Raw genomic sequence first — 22,018 nt, 5'->3', positions numbered from 1 at the left:
AACAAAAAGCATGGTTTGTTATCAAAAGTCATGCTTTTCCTGTAGGATAATGCACAGCTGCAGACTGCTCAGAAAACCAGGAAAAAACTGAAAATATTTAGTTGGGAAATCTTTTTGCATCCCTTTATAGTTCCAATTTAGCACTTTCAGACAGTCATCTGTTTGGTCCATTGAAGAAATACTTGGGCTGCAAGCAATTTCAATCAGAAGATGAGCTTAAAAACTGCATTTCAATGATTCAGACTTCAGGACAAATAGTTCTATTCTGTGGATATTAACACATTGGTACTGTACATTGATAGAAGAAACGCTGTGAAATAGACAGAAAATAAATGCTCTTTACTGGTCATGTTTTCTCTCTTTACCTGTCTGAAAATTCCAGTTTTTGATGTGAACACATCAAAAACTGGAATTTTCAGACAGACAAAGAAACAAAATATCAATCCGACATAACAACATTATGAAAACTTGTTTTAATGTTTTATTGTCAGTTAGTTTTTGCTATATTTCATTTGTAAATTCATGGGAAAAACAACTCTCTTAATTGTTTATACATTTGTTTGACTCTCCAATGTATCATTTGAAGGTGGAGAATTTTATTTTTATTTCTGTTTTTCAAGAGTTTAATTTGTTTTGTCAAAATGTTTTTACTGATAGAGATTAATATCTCACATATACTCATTGATACGTGCTTGTTTCCTTTAGGAAATATTAGATGAAATATAAAAATTAGCTTTTGATATTTGTCTGATATTTTTTTTGCAAATAGGAGTAATTTTTTCAATGTGAATGTAAATATCTTGATTGACCATAAGGTTGCCAACTTTAGGGGGCAATAAGTTAATTGCACGTCAGAAAAACCTAGGGGCGGAGGAGACAAAGATGACAAGTGTCTTACACAAAACCGTTTATTTTAGCAACTAGTTAACTTACATAATGCTAGAAAAACAAAGATCATTGGCCGACGGGCGAGACGTAAGACTTGAGGTGTCTCCGGAGCTTCCTGGGAGTGGACGTCCATGGAGTTTGATGTGGAATTCTTGGGTTGAGGATGCTGGGTCAATGTTCTGGCCCAGCATCCTCAACCCAAGAATTCCACATCAAAAATTTTTACCAAGTACAGGATCTGCAATCTTCTAAGGAAAGGCTTGGACATAAGAGACTGTCTGGTGGACGGAGGTCCTGAGCTCCTACGGCAACACTTGTTCAGAAGGGAACCTCACTTGTACGAAGGAGAACAGCCTTTTGACCTTGAGATTCGGGGATTTTATAAGATTTTCCCTCGAATCTCACCCTTTTGATTGGTCTTAGTTTCCCTCTCCCGCATCCCGATTGGTCACTCTTTTGTTTCTATCTGAAAACCGAGACCGATCTGGTTCAGGACAGGTCTGAGCGGCGTTGACGGAGCTTTTTGAAGTCCGCGCTCGTATTTTATTCCGTTATGGCCCTTTTCTCTGACATTTTTGACCCCAAACGATCTGCCAGATGTTCCTGTGGCCATTTACCCCTCTATGTTTCTCGATTCCAACACTTGTTTGCAAGCACCTTGACAAAGCTTCTTTTTCGGTCGACACCCCCCCTCTGTCATTTGTCACCCGTCGTATTTGTCTTAAGACATGTTATTTCCTTTTTGTCTGGTCTATATTACCAATACAGTTTCTTGTTCCGGTTCAACCTCCGAAATTTCCCGACTTCAGAACTTTATAATTATTCGTAATTTTGACATGCTTCTACGAACCTCACGACATTAAATTTGGAAACTCATATATATATTATGGTATAAATAACTTTTATTATCTGTATGGATTAGTAATAAATTTGTTTTATTATTATTACTACTTAGATTCTAATTACATAAATACTGAGTTAATAATTTTTTTATCAATTCCAGACCAAAATGTTTTTAATCAATCAATGTTTTATAAATTAATCTTAATTATTATTATGAACCTTTGATCTGGAATTAATGAAAAATCATTTATTCAGCTTTTGTCTCATTGTTCTTTTGGAGCAATGATTTATAAAATGTGTTTATGAACATAAGAAAGTAAATGTACTATTAATTTTGCATGTCATAAGCATACATTTTTTTAAAAACTGTTTCTATAATTTTGATTGAAATAAAAGAAAGGTACACCATACTATTACAATGTATATTTTTTGTGTAGTATGATGAAATTGTCTCTGTCAATATTTTCAGATAACGTAGCAATAGCAAATTGTGTGATTCAAATATACTAACTAATGGCATTTTAAAAAAATTATAATTTAATTTAAAGTAATTATGGATAATAACTTCTGACAATTTTGCAATTTATAAGTTATTATATTTTCTCTAGAATTTTGAGCAACAAATTTTAATTAAATGCTAACTTATTTATGTAAAAATATGCATTTGTTGACATTCTAAGCATTTATTCACTCTTCATTTCTTTATCACAATATTGACTTTTCTACTGAGATTACTACTAGTAAAAAAGTAGAATACAGAGTAATAAGTATTACATAAAAAGTTAATTATTTGTAGAAAAAAAAATTACAAAAATAGATAGCGCCTAGAGACAGCGCCAGATTAAGCCTCTAGCAGGCCCCATACAAAATTTAAATCGGGGCCCCATTTAAATAAGTTGCTTCTAAACAAATCTTATATAACGTGACATTAGCGTAGCTAGCATGGGTGATACCCGGTGCGGATATCGTGGTGTCATCCTTTTTAACTCTTTTATAAAACACTATTGAATTGTAATATCTTCGCACTCGAGCAACTCGAACGCTATATCGAATATGTGATGTCGCGACGTATAAGTTTAGATTTAGAAAATAAATCGTAACCATACATCAGTACTACCACGAGAGATGGCCCTAGCAAGATTTCTAGATGGTGCGAGAGATCTCGTGGCGTACATTACTTCTGACACACGGGTGGCTGTTGACCGTTTTTTTCTTCTTTTAGGTAATGGCTGGTCAAGCGGAGCTTAGTAAGCATTGTTAAATACAGCCTTTTCTGTCCTATCGAATTTCTTAAATAATTTTTAACTCGTTTTAAAACTGAGAAATCTTCTGCACTGAAGCCGGACCCCTCCGAATTACGGGCCCTAGACATTTGTCTAATTTGTCTATTCGATAATCCGGCCCTGCCTAGAGAATGTGTTGCCTTATTCCATCAATCCAAAATCACAACACATGGGCAATCTGCCAACAGGAAATGCCACTTAGGAAGGGTTTTAACAGGAAACTGGATCCTAGTTGGTTCAGACACGTGAAGAAAACCTGAAAGACTTACATTTGGCCATCCTGTTAATCAGGTGCAAATCCATGTTGTTATGTATTTAGCCACTGGTGGCTGAACGTGGTTTTGGCATATGGAAATTTAAAGCTTTCAATGGAATTCTTGTATGTCTGGCAATGTTGAACTCAAAGAAAATGTTAATTTTGGAGAGTGGATAATTTCTAAAAAGACACTGCCATACAAGCAAACTTGGAGATTTTTTAATATTGGTTGTAAATCTGTGTTTATGAAAACAGTGCATTAAAGATGTCGTGATTATCTGAAAAAGGCAGAGAATTTCTAGCTCAGGCTGACAACTAGTTCAGAAACAGATTCTCAGTTCAGAAGACAGAGGGACGGCAAATATGAAAATATACTAGACTTTTACATACTATATTTTCGAGTTTGTAAATTTGTAGTTATGACTGTTTTACTTTAACTCTAAGTTTGAAAATCTCGAAATGTGTTGTTCTATTTTTATTTAAATATTAAATTTCACATTAGATTTATAAATTTAAATTATTTCTAGAAGGAATATTTTAGTGAAAGAGATTATTATAATTTATTCAGTATTAATTTGAAAGTATAAATTCTACTTCCTGTTTTTTGAGAGGTCAAATTATTATAGAAATTAAGAAAAAATTAAAATTCAGTTCGATAAAGAAGTGTTACATATAAGAAATTAAAAACAATATTTGGAATGTGATAGTTATATGGAAATAGATTTACACGTTATTCTTTTCACTGAAGATGTTATTGTATATAATTCATAATAATTAAACACAGTTTAAAATTAAAATTTATGAATTTTGGCTCTGAAATAACATTAGTAAATTTGTGTTGAAAAATAGTTGTTTAAAAGATTTCTTCTACACAATAAAATAGAATTACCTTTCATTAATGGAGCATCCAAGCAAAATTAATGTATGATGAGCATGTTAAAAACTGTTTTAGTGGGAAGCATGCAGTCATAGGCTAATCAGTGGCATTTGTAGATTAAAAAGGGGGCGTCATACATTATTCAAGAAGCTTCTATGATTCAACATCCGATCGGCACTCCCACAAGGTGGCACTCGGGGCTAGCTTGGCCTCGAAAACACGGAATGTGGTTTTGATCGACATGCAACAAACAAATAACTACATAAATGGTATTTGTCCATTGCACCATGCAGCTATTTTTATTAGTTTCTTGTATCTTTGCAGAAAATGCTAGAAGTCACGAATTTTCTGTTATTTGTTGATAATGGAATTTGGGGCTTCTCGGGGATTAGGAAAAGGGTAACCCAGATGAAAAAGCGCATATGTTCCAATATAAGGGCATCCCGAGGCTAATTATACTAATTTTGTCATAATGAAATCAAATAACAGTATTACAAGTTCTATAAAAATATAAATATATTCACTCCATTAGAGATTTTAAAAATTTGTTGGTTTAATATGTTCTCGATTGTCTATATTTGCAAGTGATTTCAAATGAAGAAGAAATAAAACAAATGTTTGTTACAAAAACAATCTGTTAAGGCAAAAAAGGAAAAAAAAAATCAACCAATTTCGTATCATCATAACAGCCAATTTAACTCTTAATGCGTAAAAAAAAACAAGAGAATATAATGAAAAAACATTAGTAATCACAATGAGCAATTATTTATTGTGACATTGTCACAGTGCTGGGCTGAAATTTTTAATCATATTTTTAATTTATTTAATTTAAAATACAGTAGAGCGTCGAAAATTGGAACGTCGGTAATTGAAATGGCCGGAAATTGGAACGATTTTCAGTCGGACTGTGTCGTGCCGAATTGAACGTTTTTGATACTAAATTTACTTCTAAAGTATAATTTTCATGTTTTTTATATTCTTCAATATATTTATTTTGTTTGTACAAAATGAAGAAATAATTTTTAATGATACGATAGCCTCGATTATTATTATAAAAATTTTCGTTAGGCTTAAAATCGACGAAAATTCAACACGAAGTGACATGCAACGGAGAAAAATTCAACAGGAAGCGATATGCAATGGAGAAAAATTTGAACGTCGGACAGGTTAATATATTTTTTCGTACAAAGTCGGAAATTGGAACAAATGACTAATTGGAACAACCCCAGTCCCCAATTGATGCTAATTTTCGACGCTCTACTGTATATGCTCTCCACCTCAAATTAGTACTGTAGTGTCTTGCTCCTGTATATCATGCTTTTCCATTAGCAACGGAGTTGTGCTGGTCGTCTATATAAACTCTTTTCATGGGAAAATTTTTGAATTGAAATAATGTGATTTCTGGTTTGCATCAGAAGTTCATATATAATTAATTGGAGCCTTCTGCCTGTAAGGTTTCCATATCATGTCTTGAATTACATTTATCCAACACCTTTCTCAATATTAAGGAAGGACAGACAACAGGCAGACAACAGTGGAAATTTATAGGTCTACAATTTTTTTAAATTGCAGCCCAATGACAACTTCCCATTTTTCGAGAAATATTATCTTTAGATCTACTTAAGTCTACCATCAGATAACATTTAGCGTTAGGAAGTGTTAGGATGATAAAAAATATTTAATTGTTTTTAATATGTTTTGTGATTTCTAGAAATTACATTATTGTATAATATTAAGATGTAATCTATATATATAAAAACAAATGTATGTCTTTGTGTGTGTGTGTGTGCGTGTGTGTGTCCGTCCTTCATGCATTACTACACCATTTATTCGATTGCCACAAAACTTTGGGAAGTTGTTTAATACACTCTCGCAAAGGTTTCTGGCATATGTGAAGACCACCATTTCCCCCCTTCCAAAAATATCTTTATATATGGATTAAGGCTTTTATGTCCAACAGATGGCGCTAACTCTGACGACCTGAGTTTGCTTTTCTATGAGAATGGACTAAAGCAGATCATTTTCTATCTATCTATATAAATAAAATATAACATTCGTTAGTTCCTACCGATTTCTTTGAAATTTTGACACAACGTTGCATTCGAATATGCACGTGTTTTTATATAATATACATGTCAAAATTCCCCCCACTGGGGGAGATGGACAGGATTAAGGTTTACTGTGACGAACTTGGCTTCTAAGATACTATTTTACATGCGATTTTTTGCATTTTTAATTGCATTTTAATAGATTACATCAACAGAATATACACTAAAAAGGGATTTTTCGATATTTCCTTGCGGGAGAGAGGGACAGGATTAAGGCTTACTGTGAAGAACTCTGCTTTTATTATACTATTTTAGATGCATTTTTGATTGCGTTTTAATAGGGTACGTCAAGTGAATGTACACCAAGAAGGGATTTTTTGAAATTCCCCCCACGGGGGAAGTGTTATACATTTATAATAGATACATTTTGAGCCACAACAATGCGTGGCCGGGTCAGCTACTGATTAAAAAAAATAAAATGATTTTATTTATTATCACATCCTAAAATTTATTTGTGACACACTTAAATTTTCGGTTAATGTTACCTTAGGTGCCAAGATGGTGGCTCGTCTCAGATTCCAGCAAGGAAACAGTGGGACGACCGTTCTAACCTATAATTTGGTTGCTAATAACTATGATTATTTATTAGAATAGGTTAGGTTAGAACGTGCGTCCCACTGTTTCCTTGCTGGAATCAGAGACGGGCCGCCATCTTGGCACCTAAGGTAACACTAACCAAATTTTCCAATATAATTATTGAGATTATTTATTTGTATAATAATATCTTATGTGTAATTTAAATTTGTATAATATTTAATTTTATATATGATGTAAAACATAACACATAAGAAATTAATTAAAAAAAGTAATTTATAATTTGACATTGTTACAGTATATAAGCCTATATAATTGTTGACAAGAAATATATTTCAATTAAAAAAGTACAATATATTTGAAAAAGTTAGTAGAAATAAAATTTCTATTCTTACTGGCGGTGAGGTTTTCACAATCCACAATTTATATGCATAAAAATACATATTTAAATTATACTTTAAAGCTTTTTTTCCTATTTATTTTCTGATTAAAATATATGTTTTGCATTTAGAAAATTTTGATTTTACCAAGAAAATAAAGAGAATTCTTATAATTACAATTAACGTATTAAATTACAATTAAAATATATATATATATATATATTTGATAAATTCGTGAACTCAAAAGTGACTCCATCTGTTGGCAAAATTGTTAACGAGAATGAAAGAATTATCTAGACAAAAAAAAAGAAAATAACCTGTTAAACAGGGATTATTCTGTTTTGATTAAAAATATCAAAGCATAAATAACATATACTGCAATGTGGTTATTATACTGTATTTATTTATCCATCTTTAATGTTATTACAATAAAATATTTTATTAATATATTGAAAAAAAGAACATTCAAGGCTACATTTAAATATAATTAATATTTTATTAATTCTGATTAAACAGTAATTGGTTTAATTTTTATAAGAAAATATTAGCAGAAAAGATTGAAATGAATTGTTTCTTACAAACTTTAATAAGCAGATTTGATACTCACATCTATTATTTAATATGCAATGATATTTTAACGTTTGTTTAAATCTAATTAAATTGGAAATGTCATATATTGCATTTGCTACATCTTGTAATATCTTAGATACAGATATGATGAAAGCACATTGCCGTTAATTCTTGTTTTATTACTATTTTTGTCTCGGCACTTTCTTTGTTTAATTTTTAATTTTTAATTTAAAAAGAATATCTTTGTTTATTTTATAATAATTGATATATATATGACTTATTACTGTGATTATATGCATAATATTTTTTCATTCCCATTTCCATAAATGTGAAGAAAACAGGCTTATTTCTTTGTAACATATTGGATGTTATTATTCCTTGTATACTTCTTTTCTGGTCTCTCTCTCCTATTTCTCATCCCTTTTTCTTCATTCTAAACAATTACATAAGTTATACACCTACTGTAATAATATAAAAATTAAAATAAAGTTTATGTAGAATAGAAAGACTTCTTAAAAAATTGATCTCTAATATATATTTATTTATTTATTTGTGGAATGTATTTTTCCAAATTTTAATGTATATGGCAGACATAGACAACCTTTCCACAGCAAGAGACCGACCACACGATGCTATTTTGATGTTTTTAGTGTTTTGGCGCAATCTGACATTAGATTTTATATAATTTTATTACTTATATTACATAATTCTTGTTTGTTTATAATCACTGACAAAAATTTAGGAAAAAATATTTGTACTTATTTATTTTTAGTGAGAATTTTAATATTGCAATTCAATTAATTAAATGTCAATTTCAATTTCTATCATATATAGCTTTTTAATTTTTGTTCACTGGGCCCGTGAATATGCTGTAAATTACCTACGATATAAATATGTTTAAGGATCTCGATAGCATACGACTCGTGGAAAAAGTCGGCGAACGCCGCAGATTGTCCATTTCTGATATATGGGATAATTAGTCATAAGTTTTGCAAATCTTGTTTACATATGCATATATGCTGAAGAAAGATAACCTCAAAATAAATGAGCAAAATATTTATTGTGATATCATCACAATGCTGAACTGCAATTTATAATTTATTTAATTTAAAATGTACGTTTTACACCTCAAATTAGTACTGTAGTGTCTTGCCCTGTATATCATACTTTTCTGTTAGCAACAGAGTTGTGTCGGTCGTCTATCTAACTCGGGTTGCAAACTAGTGGCCAGATACGGCCTGTTAAGGCTTTATATGTGACCCATGAGATAGAAACATTGCTTTTTAGAAAAGAAATTATCCAACATTTTGCAAAGCATTTAAACAGAAAAAATTCCAACATCTAACTGTTTACGTAAGTTGTAAAGACCTGACAACAAAATGGTCTTTGTTAGAGCCTTTATTTTAATTGGGCTGCAATTTGAAAAAACTATAGACAAATTCCCATTGTCATCAGTCTGCCTGTCTGTCTGTCCTTCCTTAATTTCAAGAATGGAGTTGGACAGATGAAAGCTGAGATGAGGTATGGAGAGATTAGGGACAGGAGGTCCCAATTAACTGTATACAAACATCTGATGCAACTAGATGTTATGTTATTTTAATTCAAAATTTTCCCTTCGATGGAGTTAAATAGATGACTGGCACGACTCTCTCTTTTGATAACAGGAAAAGTATGGTGTACAGGGGCAAGACACTGTTAATTTCAGGCAGAAAGCATATATTTTAAATTAAATAAATTACAAATTGCAGCTCGGCATTGTGTAAATAATTGCTTGTTACAGTATGTTTTAGTTTACCAACTAATATCGAATACAGCCTGTTTGTCTAATATACATCGATTTAACTGCCCCTTTGCTGCATTTGAATGTTTACTGGAAAAATTTAAGTAAACCAGACACACAGTTTTTATTAATAATGATTTGTGTTGTTAATATTGATATTAAAATTGTTTAGAAATATATAACTGGAATTTTATTTATTATTATTACACATGTGACGTTTTATTAACTAAACGTTATTCAAATTTGTTAATATATTCATTCAATTATGCTGAATTATAATTCATTATATTATATTTAGCTGTATTTACCATTACATATTATTCACAATACCATTTACGTTAAATTTTGTTCCATTACAACTCATACATTAAGTAAAGATTTATTTAATTTTTGATTAAATAATTGTTATAATCTGCTACAATACAAAATTTATTTAGAGCACGTTTTATATCATCATGCTCTCTTGTACCAAAATAAAATATATAATCAAAAATACAGTACGGTATAGAAATTTATAACTTCATCAATTAAATTAAATAGCCAATAATCAATACTGATTTACAGGTTTATCGTATCCGAATGAGGATCGGGGAATGACATGTCTGATATTTCAGTTCATATTCATTGATGAAAATGGGTTGGTTAGTTTGGAAGTATTTGTTTCTTGTGAGAAGGAAGTTGTTATTGATGCAGTCATCTGACCAACTTAAATATTTTCTATTCGGTAAAATAATTTTAAAACTTCACAGTCATCAATTTACAGAATTAAAAAAAATTAATAAACAATAGTAAAATACCTGTTAACATGCAAAAATATGTCTAAAAATTTTATATTATACATATTACAACACAAAATTTTAATTGTATATAGAGTATATGAGATTCCAGACTTAATCTGTGATTTCTTTGAACAATTTTTAAAGACTTATAAGGAATTTTAAGCAATAGATTATAGAAAACAATAGTTTCCACAGAATTAGCAAACTTCATTCTTTTCAAAATTGTAAGAAGAGAAAGGATGTGAAACTAAAACACTAAATATTTGAGTTTTCGATAATAGTAAACTTTTACTTAACCTTTAATAGACCCTTTTTCTTGGGCTTTAATCAATTGCTGCTGATTGGCAAATGGGTGTTTCAGACCTCTGCTTCAAATATTCAATTGGTAAAAGTCAAATGAAACTGTGGGGACAGACATCTGGAGTGAGCAGTCATCATCTCTGTTTTTATCATTGTCAGTTGGTAACTAGTCAAGACAAAAAAACTAAATGCAACCGACAAACTAAGCTATTGTGTGTTCTCTCTCTATTTTGTAGAATGTTGTTACCTCCATCTTAGCCATGTAAAACCTCGTAACCACATACGTGAATATAGATGTTATTGGATGTATAACTTTTAAGAAATTGAATTTCTGTATTGTAAATAACCACTTAGTCATGTAACTGCTAATTTTTAAACAACTTTTAAATATATTTAAAATTATTATTTTCAATAATTTTATTTTTTTTAAATTAAATAATAAAATATATTTTATGTAGAAACTCTTCTCCAGTTAGACAGGCAACAATTGCAAAAGTTAGTACAATACCTCATTGCAGAACATCATACGGAAGTATTACCAACAGCTCAACGACTAGCTGATGATATACTTCAGACCCGTTCCATTATCAATCGCATCGCAGGTATTTTTTCGCTAATTATTTAAACTTGTGTAGAATATTTAAATACTTAAAAAGTAGAAAGTAACAGTAAAACTAATGTCTTTACGTAGGGGCACCTGATCCTACCGCTGGAGCTCCAGCAGATGAAGAACATTCGTGGCATTTAGATGAGGAGCAAGTTAGTGAACAAGTCCGTACATACCTGTCTCAGGGAGGCTATTACAGTGCAAATAAACAACTCAATGCTCTTTTCTCCAAGGTAGTATTTTAATATTACAAGTGAAATACAAATTACTTATTATTCAAATAAAAACATTCTTAAATTTGTATAATAGACTTTCTACACTAAATAATAATTCTGGTATATAAGATGAAACAAAATCAATAATAAATGTTAAAACTGAATATCGATTCATTGAAAAAAAAAAAAAACAAAGAAATTCCCTCAGAGCACTGATATGAACATGGGAAAAAAACAATAATTCTGTTAAATGGCATCAATGCCATTCAACAGAATTATTGTTTTTTTTTCCCATGCCCATTTGCAAAATTCTTTAATCTTCCTAGAGATTTCCAGTTATTCATTCAGTGTGGATCCTAGAACTGGAAAGAGAATTTTTTTTGCCTGACATTTTACAGAAATACAAATGTATTTTTGTATATAATATACACACTGCATTGTTGCAGATATATATGTAAAGCAAAGATAAAAAATATTCTGGTTATTCTTTTCTGTTTATTGAGCAGGTTGTAGCTTTACAGAAATAATCAAAACAAGAAATTTTGCCTTCTCATATTATAAAACATGCCACAATGCAAAATTTGTTTTTGGACTGTTAAAAAAATTATCACAATGCATTCCAACATTATCAATGTATCGTATCATATCAGTCATTTTCTGTTTATTTTGTAGGTAGCAAATAAAGAATTTAATACAGATATTTAATCACGTATCCTAATCAGGAACAGTGGCTACACTTAGTTAATTTTGCAGGAACTGTTAGAATGGCACTTAATATTACAGTTGATATCTTTTTTATACATACAGTACAGCTTACAAAGCCCTTTTACTTCCAGATGTTATATTTGAGACTGAAGAGATAGTGAACTCAAAGGCGTATCACGTATGTCGACGAAGCTTTTTGTCGGCAGTTGTAAAGTCATTGTAAGCTTAGAACATCTCAAGTAGGCCTTCTTTGGTGTCCAACTGATAAAGCACAAATGTGTTCACTGATATGACATCAGATGAAAACTGATGAATGACTGAATTGGCTCCACTCTGCTTCCTTAATGAGGTTAAGATGGTAGATTGTTTGCATGTGTGATAAAAATGCCTCCTGTTGCTTCTGCAACAATGCATTCTGGTATGTTAATGTTGTTTGAACATGTCAATTTTTTAAACAGTCCTGAAAAAAATTTTGCAACATGGCATTTTAAAAAATATCAGAACATGCTGTGGTCTTTTCTATTCATTGAGTGTTTTCAATCTTTGAGCCTAACATAGTATATATAGTATATACTTACATACTGTGTATGTATATGTGTCTGAGTCAACTTATACGATCATCATGTTTATTGCATAGTATTTTATTATATATTAAAGATTTCATTTATTTGTTGTTATATGTAATAATTATTTTTTTAATAATGTCTTTAATTATATAGGTTAAGGAAATGTTAAGAGCTAGAGATTCTAATGGTGCCCGTATGCTTAGGCTAATCACAGAACAGTTCCTAGCTGATCCTCGATTGGTTATCTGGCTTTCTCAGGGTACTCCCATGACAGATAAATGCCGTCAACTATGGGACCAACTTGGTAAGAACTATATTTATTATTCTTACATTTATATATATATATATATATAAATGTTCAATTTTATAGAAATGTTAATGTGTTTTAAATATTCATTATGGTTTTATTTCTGCTATGGTCAATGTATTTTTTTAAATCAACAAATAATATCTTGATTTTAATATTAGTTATGAAAAAATGATGATGTCAATGAATTGATCACTGAAGTATTCAGTTAAATTCAGGGTTCATAATATAGAATAAAGTTAAAAATTTTGTCCTTTTTTAATGTCTAAACAGGAATGTTTATAGCATATTAATTCATTATTTTCTATAAGGAAATTTTTTTAGATTATGAAAACTCAAATAATATAAATTGTACTATCTATTGCACTGAATTAATCTGTTTTAAAATACACGTTCCCTCGTATAACATGGTAATTAGATTATGGAAAAGCGTCATGTTATGCAAAACCATTCTATATGAAACAAAGGACTAATACAAAACATGGGGTTAAGCTCCAAAAGTTAACAAAAGTATAGTATTCTTTTCTGTTTCTAAGGTTCATCAATTGCAAAGTGCAAACCACTGGTAGTTTGTTGTGGCCTCACCAACAGGCTGGCCACGTGGAGTTTTTCAGGTTTTCTTCACATTAGTTAAACCTAAATATGGGCCAGTTTTCCATAAAAGACCTCAGGAGGTATTGTCTGGTTAATAGGAAAGCTAGGACAAGGAAGAAGAAAATTGCACTATCAGTTTAAATTTAAACTTATCTCGTCTACTAGTACTTTATCAATTAACAGGTGCTATTTAAATAGCACCTGTTAATTGATAAAGTACAGTACAGGTGATTTAAATAAACAATATTATTTCTGATCTGTAAGACCTAATTGCTGCATCCATAAGTCCTGTTAATCGATAAAGTACTAGTAGATGAGATAAGTTTAAATTAAGTTAAGGACACAAAGGCATATTAATTAATTGCACTATCAGTTTTCATTGAAGTAAACCCGACGAAAGACAAAACAAATTGAAATTTTCAATATTTTAAATTGATGGGAAAATTTGAGACAACACGCATGTTTGTCATTTGATTTTTTTTTTATTCAAGCACAGTTTGCACTTAAAAGTTGTGAAATTTTGTATGGAGGATTTCCCAAATTCTTGAAGTGTGTTACAGAGAAACCAAAAACCGCATTGTAGAAATGCCATGTTGTACAAGGGATACCTGTATAGTAAAACTTGCCAAAATGGAATGCAATGGTATTAGCCAGAATTTTATTTTCTAGGTTTCTGTTATATAGAGGATTAGGTTTTTATTGATTGACTCTTCTAGAGAACAGTTGGAGAGAAACATTGGTGTTGTATTTTCACCTCTATTTTCCAGATGATAAAAGTACAATTTTAACAAAGAAAGAAAAAAAGAGGATAGACTGTATCTCTTGTCACTGAGAAGTCGACCTTGATCTTAATCCACAAGTTACAATATTAATTATGATTTAAAATTTAACTGTTGTTATGCAGGTAAAATTAAGAAATTAGTTTCCAAAAGGCCTTCTATTTCTATATTAGACAAGCAAGTATTTCACTTTGTTCTGTTTTTTTAGTGTCTACTACTATTTTACACAGGTTTTGCAATATACAGTCAGTATGATAAAGATCAATTATAATGTTGATTTTGAAATCGTTAAAGGAAAGAAAAATATCTGACTTTAATACTTCTAAATGTTGAATTACTTTCTGTTGGCAGTTGATTACTGTCTCCCATTCTGAGTGTCTGTTATCCTTTCTTATTTTGATAAAGTCTTGCAAAGTTTTAAAATAGTGAAGAACTTCTTTACAAGCTCACTCTTTTATAACTAGGTTTTATAATTTGATAGCTTACTTGAGTGTTGATATTTTATTCATGCAATTATTGCTTTGATCTGATGGCTAGTACATTTAAAAATTTGTGTGAATATTTAGTATAAACATCACGTAAATTCTCAATTATGTGAGTTTTATTGTTTCTAATAAATAATTTCATAAAAAATTTATATTTACAAGAATTATGAATAATTCAAGAATTACATTTAAAATAAATAATTTTATAATCTTACTCGTTTGATTGTATTTAATGTGTAATTTTAGGTGCACTATGGGTCTGCATAGTCCTGAATCCCCACTCCACACAATTAGAGCGACAGCAGTGTCGAAGCCTGTTAGAAAAATGGGCAAATATGCACATTTGTCCATTGGAAGATGCTGACTTCCGCCCCACAAGAATGGTAAATGGCGGTGGTAGAATGCCTTTGGTGGACGATAGTTCTTCAGATTCTTCGGACGACGAAGGAAATGGTACCTTTTAATTCGAGTTTTACAAATCTAGAAAAGCCAAACTGATTTATGTCATTTATTTTATAACAGAAAACCAAACACCATAAAGATAATATATAAATCTTATCTATCTCACCACTCCAAACACGATTAAAATTATTTCCAGATATAATACTTAGTATTCTGGAATTAATGTTATAAATTTCATATATAGTTTTATACATATATCTATAATAATTTATATAATTGTTGTAGTCAATTATAACTGAAAAGTAATTGAAATAAATATTAATTAAAACTTAGGAGAGTTGTATATAGAAATTGTCCGAGTTTATTTTTTGAAATACGTTAAATCTAAATTAATATTCAGTTGAAATTCATGTCTATTTTATATAAAATTCTAAGTAAACAGTTTCATAAAAACCAAGTTCATGAACTTTATATATAAATTTTTATTTATATTTTTCTATTTTTAAAAATAAAATTAATAAACAAACAGATATATTCTTTTTTTTTCTTGAAGCTCACCAAGAAGTATGTTTGTCATTGTTTATCTGAAAAAAATATATATTTTAAAGAACAATTTTAAATAAAAATAAACAATAAATCTACAACACACACATACATATACGTATCCAGCAATTTTTTTAATATGAAAACGAATATTTTTGATTGTCTTCATTATCATTAATATTTCATTTGAAAACTATTGCTGCTCTGTATTGGTTGTTTATTTCTTTTTATACATATGCAATGAAATAACCAATTTAGAATGATTAAGAGTAGTTTCGAACAGTTCAATTTTGTCACTTTGTAGGACTTGAAAAGCTTTAACTCAGAATGATAAACGTGGACTATTGTTTATGATTACAAATTTTGCATCTTAACTTTATGGTATTATGAAATTCATTATTAACGTATTTTATAACTTTGATTTATTAACTTTGGCTATTCTTTGACTGAGACAATGTTTATTTTATTATAAGAATTCAACTTTCTCCCAGATAATTTCTATAAAAGTATATTAAGAAATTTGCGAAGTATTATATAAAATTAAGCAAAAATGTTAAAATTGCAACGTTAAAAAGATTGCAGTTAAGTAATTATGAAATAAAGAAAAGAATAGAGACTTATTTATTTTAACTGAATGTTATGTTGGTTTCTCTACTATCAAGAAGAAACCTAACAAGAGATTAAAGTGTATTTTCATTTTTCATTACAGTGACTAGCGTTTGTATATTTTGAAAACAGTGACACTACATTTAGAAAAGTTTTGTCTCAAATCACTTATAAATACTCAAACTAAATACAGTCATTTCATGAGTTAGTTATAAACAGTATTTTATAATAAGACATTCAAATATAATTTCAACATAAATCGTCAACTAGAACTTAAGTTAAGGACACAAAGGCATAAAAATTGAACATTCAAATATATTTTGCATATAAATAAATAGTAATTAAAGTCTATATTGTAGAATATGTACATAGAACTTAATGGAAAGAACTTGATTCAGATATAAAAACTTCTATAAAATTTATGTTTATAAACTTATAATACTTGGTGATAAATTGTAATTTATTATAACGATTATCACTAATTTAAATCTATTTATACTGGAATGTATAAAATAACATGGTAGATTCAGTTTGACTGATGAAATTACTCATCAACGATGTAATTATACCTTTTAACAGAATTTAATATTTATAAATTTTGACATGTTTACAGAGCCTCACGGTCAAGAGAGACCTCCCCCTTCGCCTAGCCATCATCAACCTCCTCAACCTCGAACAATTTTTCACAGAGCTTTAGAAGCTTGTCATCTCAGCTGGGACGATCCCCATTTAAAATTTATTCTTGCCAATGATAGTCAGACGTCGAGTGCTGATCTTCCATTGTCAGGACCATTTAATTCTCAGGGTTATCCACTTTGGCATGGTAATAAAAACAAATTATTTTTATATAATATAACTATTAAAATATTAAGTATTTTAAATTTATTTGCAAATGGTAACGTTGCAACTTTTTTGCATTCATTTTTCTCAGAACATATCCCAACTGCCTGTGCTCGTGTCGAGGCATTACGCTCTCATGGCTACCAACAGGAAGCGTTGCGTTTGGCCGTTGCAATCGTAAGAACTATGAAACGGCAACAAAGAGAATGGCAGTGTAGATGGCAGACCGAGCAGGAGAGAGGAGGTAAAGAAATTTTCCTGTTGTTAAGAAAATTATAACAACAATTATTCATTGGCAATTTGTTACGATTAAGATAAATAACTATTATTATAGCAAATGCAATTAATTTTGAAGAAGGTAGCCATTTTAAATTCTACATCTTAACCTTCTCACAATATCAATCATTAACATTTCATAAAATTCTATCTTTTGATTCAACAGAAAACAACAGAAATCTTATGATTTATAAAATATATGAGAACATGACTCAAATAATAACGAATTTTATAATATGCACTATTTTTTTTTGGTCCACCTGACTATACCTTTGTTTTATCTGGTTGATGAAAATTTCTGCTGAGAACACTGCATATACACATTTTACGAACACATAGACACGAAATGCATTCAATTAATAGCTACCGACAACTGAAATGACTGATAGAGGCATTTTATATCAGTGAATAAAATAAAGCAAAATATTTGTTCATTAGTACTCAGCTTCTATTTAAACTTTTAGTTTGTAAGAAATAAATTTGTTATGGCATGTTTTTCTGTATTTATTGAAAATATTTAAATGCTTTATGACCCCATGACATTTCGTGTCTCCCTAGTTTGACATAGTTTAGTAATAGTACAATAGTACATGTACAAAAGTTTTGCTAGCTAGAGGAATCGAAAGTAATTCAATAATGTGAATTTTATTAATAAGGCCAATGCATGGGATTTTTAAAAGAATATTTTACATTATTTAAATTTTGATGTAAAGTATCGTTTATTATTTTTACAGTGTAGGTACATAGAGTAAAACAATGCAGTAGATTAAGGAGGAACTGAATGAAGGCTGTTATACACAATATGGGAGAGGTTAATCTTCATGTGCATGGCCTTATATTAACGTGTACCAAGAAAGATTTTAGAAAATGAATAAAATTTTCTAAATTTTTGTTACCTATATAATCTCATGTCCAAAAATGGATCAAATTTGATTCAGAAATGTTTGACTTCTTTTGAAAATTAGATTCAAGTGCAGTATTTGTTTATCTAGTAGACACTTGCATTACGGTTGCTCACTTTACACAGGTAAAAATTAGTAAAGTTGAGGCCGAAGTTTTCGACGCGAAAACGTGTACGTCGGACGTTCGGCGTCGCATTCCCGTAAGCCTAGAAGTTTGGCAATGGTGTTTGGAAAGTCGGTGGAATCGTGCTCGACGTTCCAAAGGCCATTGTCAAACTTCTAGGCTTACGGGAAAGCGGCGCCGAACGTCCGACGTACACGTTTTGCGTTTAAAACTTTGGCCTCAACCTCGCTATTTTCTAAGTACTGTATTTGCGTTGTATTTTTTGGTTGTCTCTGTAAATTATTGTGTAATTAAAACTGTTTTTTCAAGAAAATAAGATAATTTAATTTATAACAATTTTCTGGGAACCAATTACATTATAAAAAGTGGGATCTGCTGTATTTATTCTCTCTTGCTCAGTGTTTTTACCGATAAAGATCTGGATGTGTTTAGATAATTACATTAATTATTATTATAACCAAAAATATTAATGTTAATAATAAATTACTACACAAATTTGGAATATTTTAATATAATGCTGCTACCCATACTTTTAAAGGAAAATGGATAATTTAGTAATACGTTTAATAATTTAATAAATAATTGTGTAATAAAAATGTGTAGTTTATTAATAATTTTAAAAGTAAATTTTAAAACATTTTATTAAAATAAACTTACTTTTTACAGTGGTGTCATGTTCTAGTTCTGGGATAACAAATCATCCATTACACTGCAACACAGAAGGTTGGATAGGCCATCCTCTTGATCCCGTCGGTTCACTTTTTGATACCTTAGCGGAATCGTCTCTACTTCCAGATGCCAAATCATTTGATCAGTTCTATGGTAAGAATTTAATGCATTTTTAGACTATTAAAAATAAGGTTATTAAACACATTTTGATATTTGTAATATTTATAATTTCAAATTTGTTATGAAACGTAAAAAGCAGGACATGAGCCTGGGTGTTTCAGTGTGTTCAGGTTGTCGTGTGATCAATTTCATCCAACAATCATTGCATTTCAGACATCATCAATGACAGATGTTACAAATAACTAACGAACATTTTACTTATCCATATATTCTTATTTGCAAAATAATGACCTACAGTGATAGTCACAATGAGCAATTAATTGAGTTACTCATTTGCCAAATCGATTAACTCCATTAAACAAAATTTATAGAAATCAATTAAAAAATAACATATATTTTTTAAAATTTAAATTTAAATAAACATTGTAGAATGTGCTATTACAGGCATAGCTTTTATCTAACAAATAGTATATCCTTGGAATAATCCTTATTATTCTATTTTTACATTTTTTGTATAACTTTGTGTAATCAATTTGACATATAAATGGTTCAACTATAGCTTCAATGCAGCTTTGTTCGCTTTAACTTTTTTTTTTTTTTACTCAGATAATTAGCAAAAACCATCAATTCCCTTTTATAAATGATTCACACAATTGGATATTAAAAATTTTATGCTGTAACTTGTATGCAATTCTTCTTTAACTTGTAGTTCATGCAATGAATATTGGCTGTTTTTGAATATGATTATAAAACAGTTTAAAAATCAGGACAGCATATTAAAAACTGGGACTGTCCTGCCTAATTCGGGAGTCTAGTCACTTTACGCATACATACTGTATGTGGGAGTAATATAACTTGATATTGATAGGAAAATAGAAATATAATTCAATCCGGATGTATTCACAGAATATTTCATTTTTTCATTGAGAAGGTATTGTATCAAATCAAAATTATATACAGTTACTCCTCACTTTACGACCTATCTGCTTAACGACCATTCGCACTTACGACCAATCGAGTTTTGATCTGCAATTCGGGGAATCCCCTTTTTCGGCTTGAGTGTCAATCAGTGGCGAATGGTGACACGTACACTAAGCGTACTATAATAGTCTTTTTATGAATAAATTTGAAGTTTGTTGCATAATTTGTATAATTTTACAACGATCCTATATTTCCGACGCAAGCTCCTCGCTTATCGACCAATTCGCTTAACGATGTAGTCGTCGGAACGGAACTCTACGGGTACTCCTCACTTTAGGACAGTGTGTATCCTAATTGTCAAGTGAATTTGAGTCTACAGATTGTCTTTAAATAAGACTGGACAAGTATTTATGAAAAATTCTGAACTTATATTAAATAAACGTATTATAAAATCTACTTTCTAAAAGTTTGTATTGTTATCTAGTGAAGAAATGTTTGTCTGGTAAGCAGTTTGTAGTTAATGTAGACTCATGAAATATTGTTAATCTATGCTAATAATTAAAATTTCAAGTGTACACACTTATTCATCTATTCTAATGTATCAAGTGATGACTTTATAAAATAGGTAATCTTATGTGATTTAGTTCTATTAATGTTAGAGCAAATGCAAGAAATAGTGTGTCTTATTTATTGAAATTTCTTAAATTTTATTTTGGTTTTACTCAGAGAATTATTTATTTTTAGACTAACTATTTAATTCTATTTATTAGAATAATAGAATAAAGCAAATTTTTGTAAATTTGCTTTATTCTACTTAATTGAGAGATTAAAATTTGATGTATTTTAAATTCGTATTTGTAAAATAGATCAATTTTTTGTTATAACTGATGAAATTTTTAATCTTCTTCCAACAGATTTTACAATAGGAAATTCAAATGAAGACGGCAGTTCTCCACCAAGAGAGCAACCTCGTTATCAACACGTCGTCGTTCCCGGTAGTCGAGACAGAAGTGAAACTTTTTTGTCTCTTGCCGTAGAAGCCGCTCTAATCGGTCTAGGACAACAAAGAATCATGCCTCCAGGCCTTTATGCTCAGGAAAAAGCTTGCAAACAAGAAGATCATCTTATCACTAAATTGCAAGACATTGAATTGGATGGTACTTTAGTTGCTGTTTTGAGAAAGCAAGCAATGTTATTATTAGAAGGTATTTAACTTTTGATAACATTTTCAAATACTTTTTTGGGGCATTCTAAACAATGATAAGAATTGTTTAAAACATTTTTCAATGAATATTCTTATATGCAGTAAAAAAGTTTATTTGTAATGATAGGAATAAATAATATTTTTTAAAAAGTTCTTTGAAGAAAACATATATAAAAAGAGGTGAAGAAGAAATGGTATGATCTAATTTATATAAACCATTATTTTATGAACATAAACTATTTTTTCATTTGTCAAGTATAAATAGTGATTTTTTTTATGATAAAGATGATTATTAAAAATATTAATAAGGTGTCAAAGTCTCAATTAATAAATGATAAATGTAATAGAAAGTAACTAAATATGATTTTTTTTTCATAGTTGAATACATCACACATTAAAGATGAACTTGTTGACATGAAGCAGTAGTATATTATGATCTGTAAAACCAATTCACTTTTGCCCATTACAGACATTTCCACCCCATAATGTGGTTGACTGCATACTGAGGAACAATGCTTAATGTATCTGGGCCTAGAACAGCTATAAAAAAAATAT

General features: G+C 29.9%; 1 protein-coding gene across 1 annotated transcript in view; it reads left to right on the top strand.

Annotated features, from left to right (window-relative positions):
* Positions 1-22,018, top strand: part of LOC136975302 (zinc finger SWIM domain-containing protein 5-like) — a 128,927-nt gene that overhangs the window by 97,723 nt on the left and 9,186 nt on the right. Inside the window, 8 exon segments of the mRNA XM_067270348.1 lie at positions 11,057-11,200; positions 11,290-11,438; positions 12,845-12,995; positions 15,103-15,309; positions 17,021-17,230; positions 17,339-17,491; positions 19,216-19,371; positions 21,174-21,464. Of these exon segments, the coding sequence (XP_067126449.1) occupies positions 11,057-11,200; positions 11,290-11,438; positions 12,845-12,995; positions 15,103-15,309; positions 17,021-17,230; positions 17,339-17,491; positions 19,216-19,371; positions 21,174-21,464 (1,461 nt within the window).

Source organism: Centruroides vittatus, unplaced genomic scaffold (genome assembly GCF_030686945.1).
Source record: "Centruroides vittatus isolate TY-2023 unplaced genomic scaffold, ASM3068694v2 contig_370, whole genome shotgun sequence".
NCBI classification, from domain to species: domain Eukaryota; kingdom Metazoa; phylum Arthropoda; class Arachnida; order Scorpiones; family Buthidae; genus Centruroides; species Centruroides vittatus.
The sequence above is the reverse complement of the archived record's forward strand: the minus strand, read 5'-3'. Positions and strand labels throughout refer to the sequence as shown.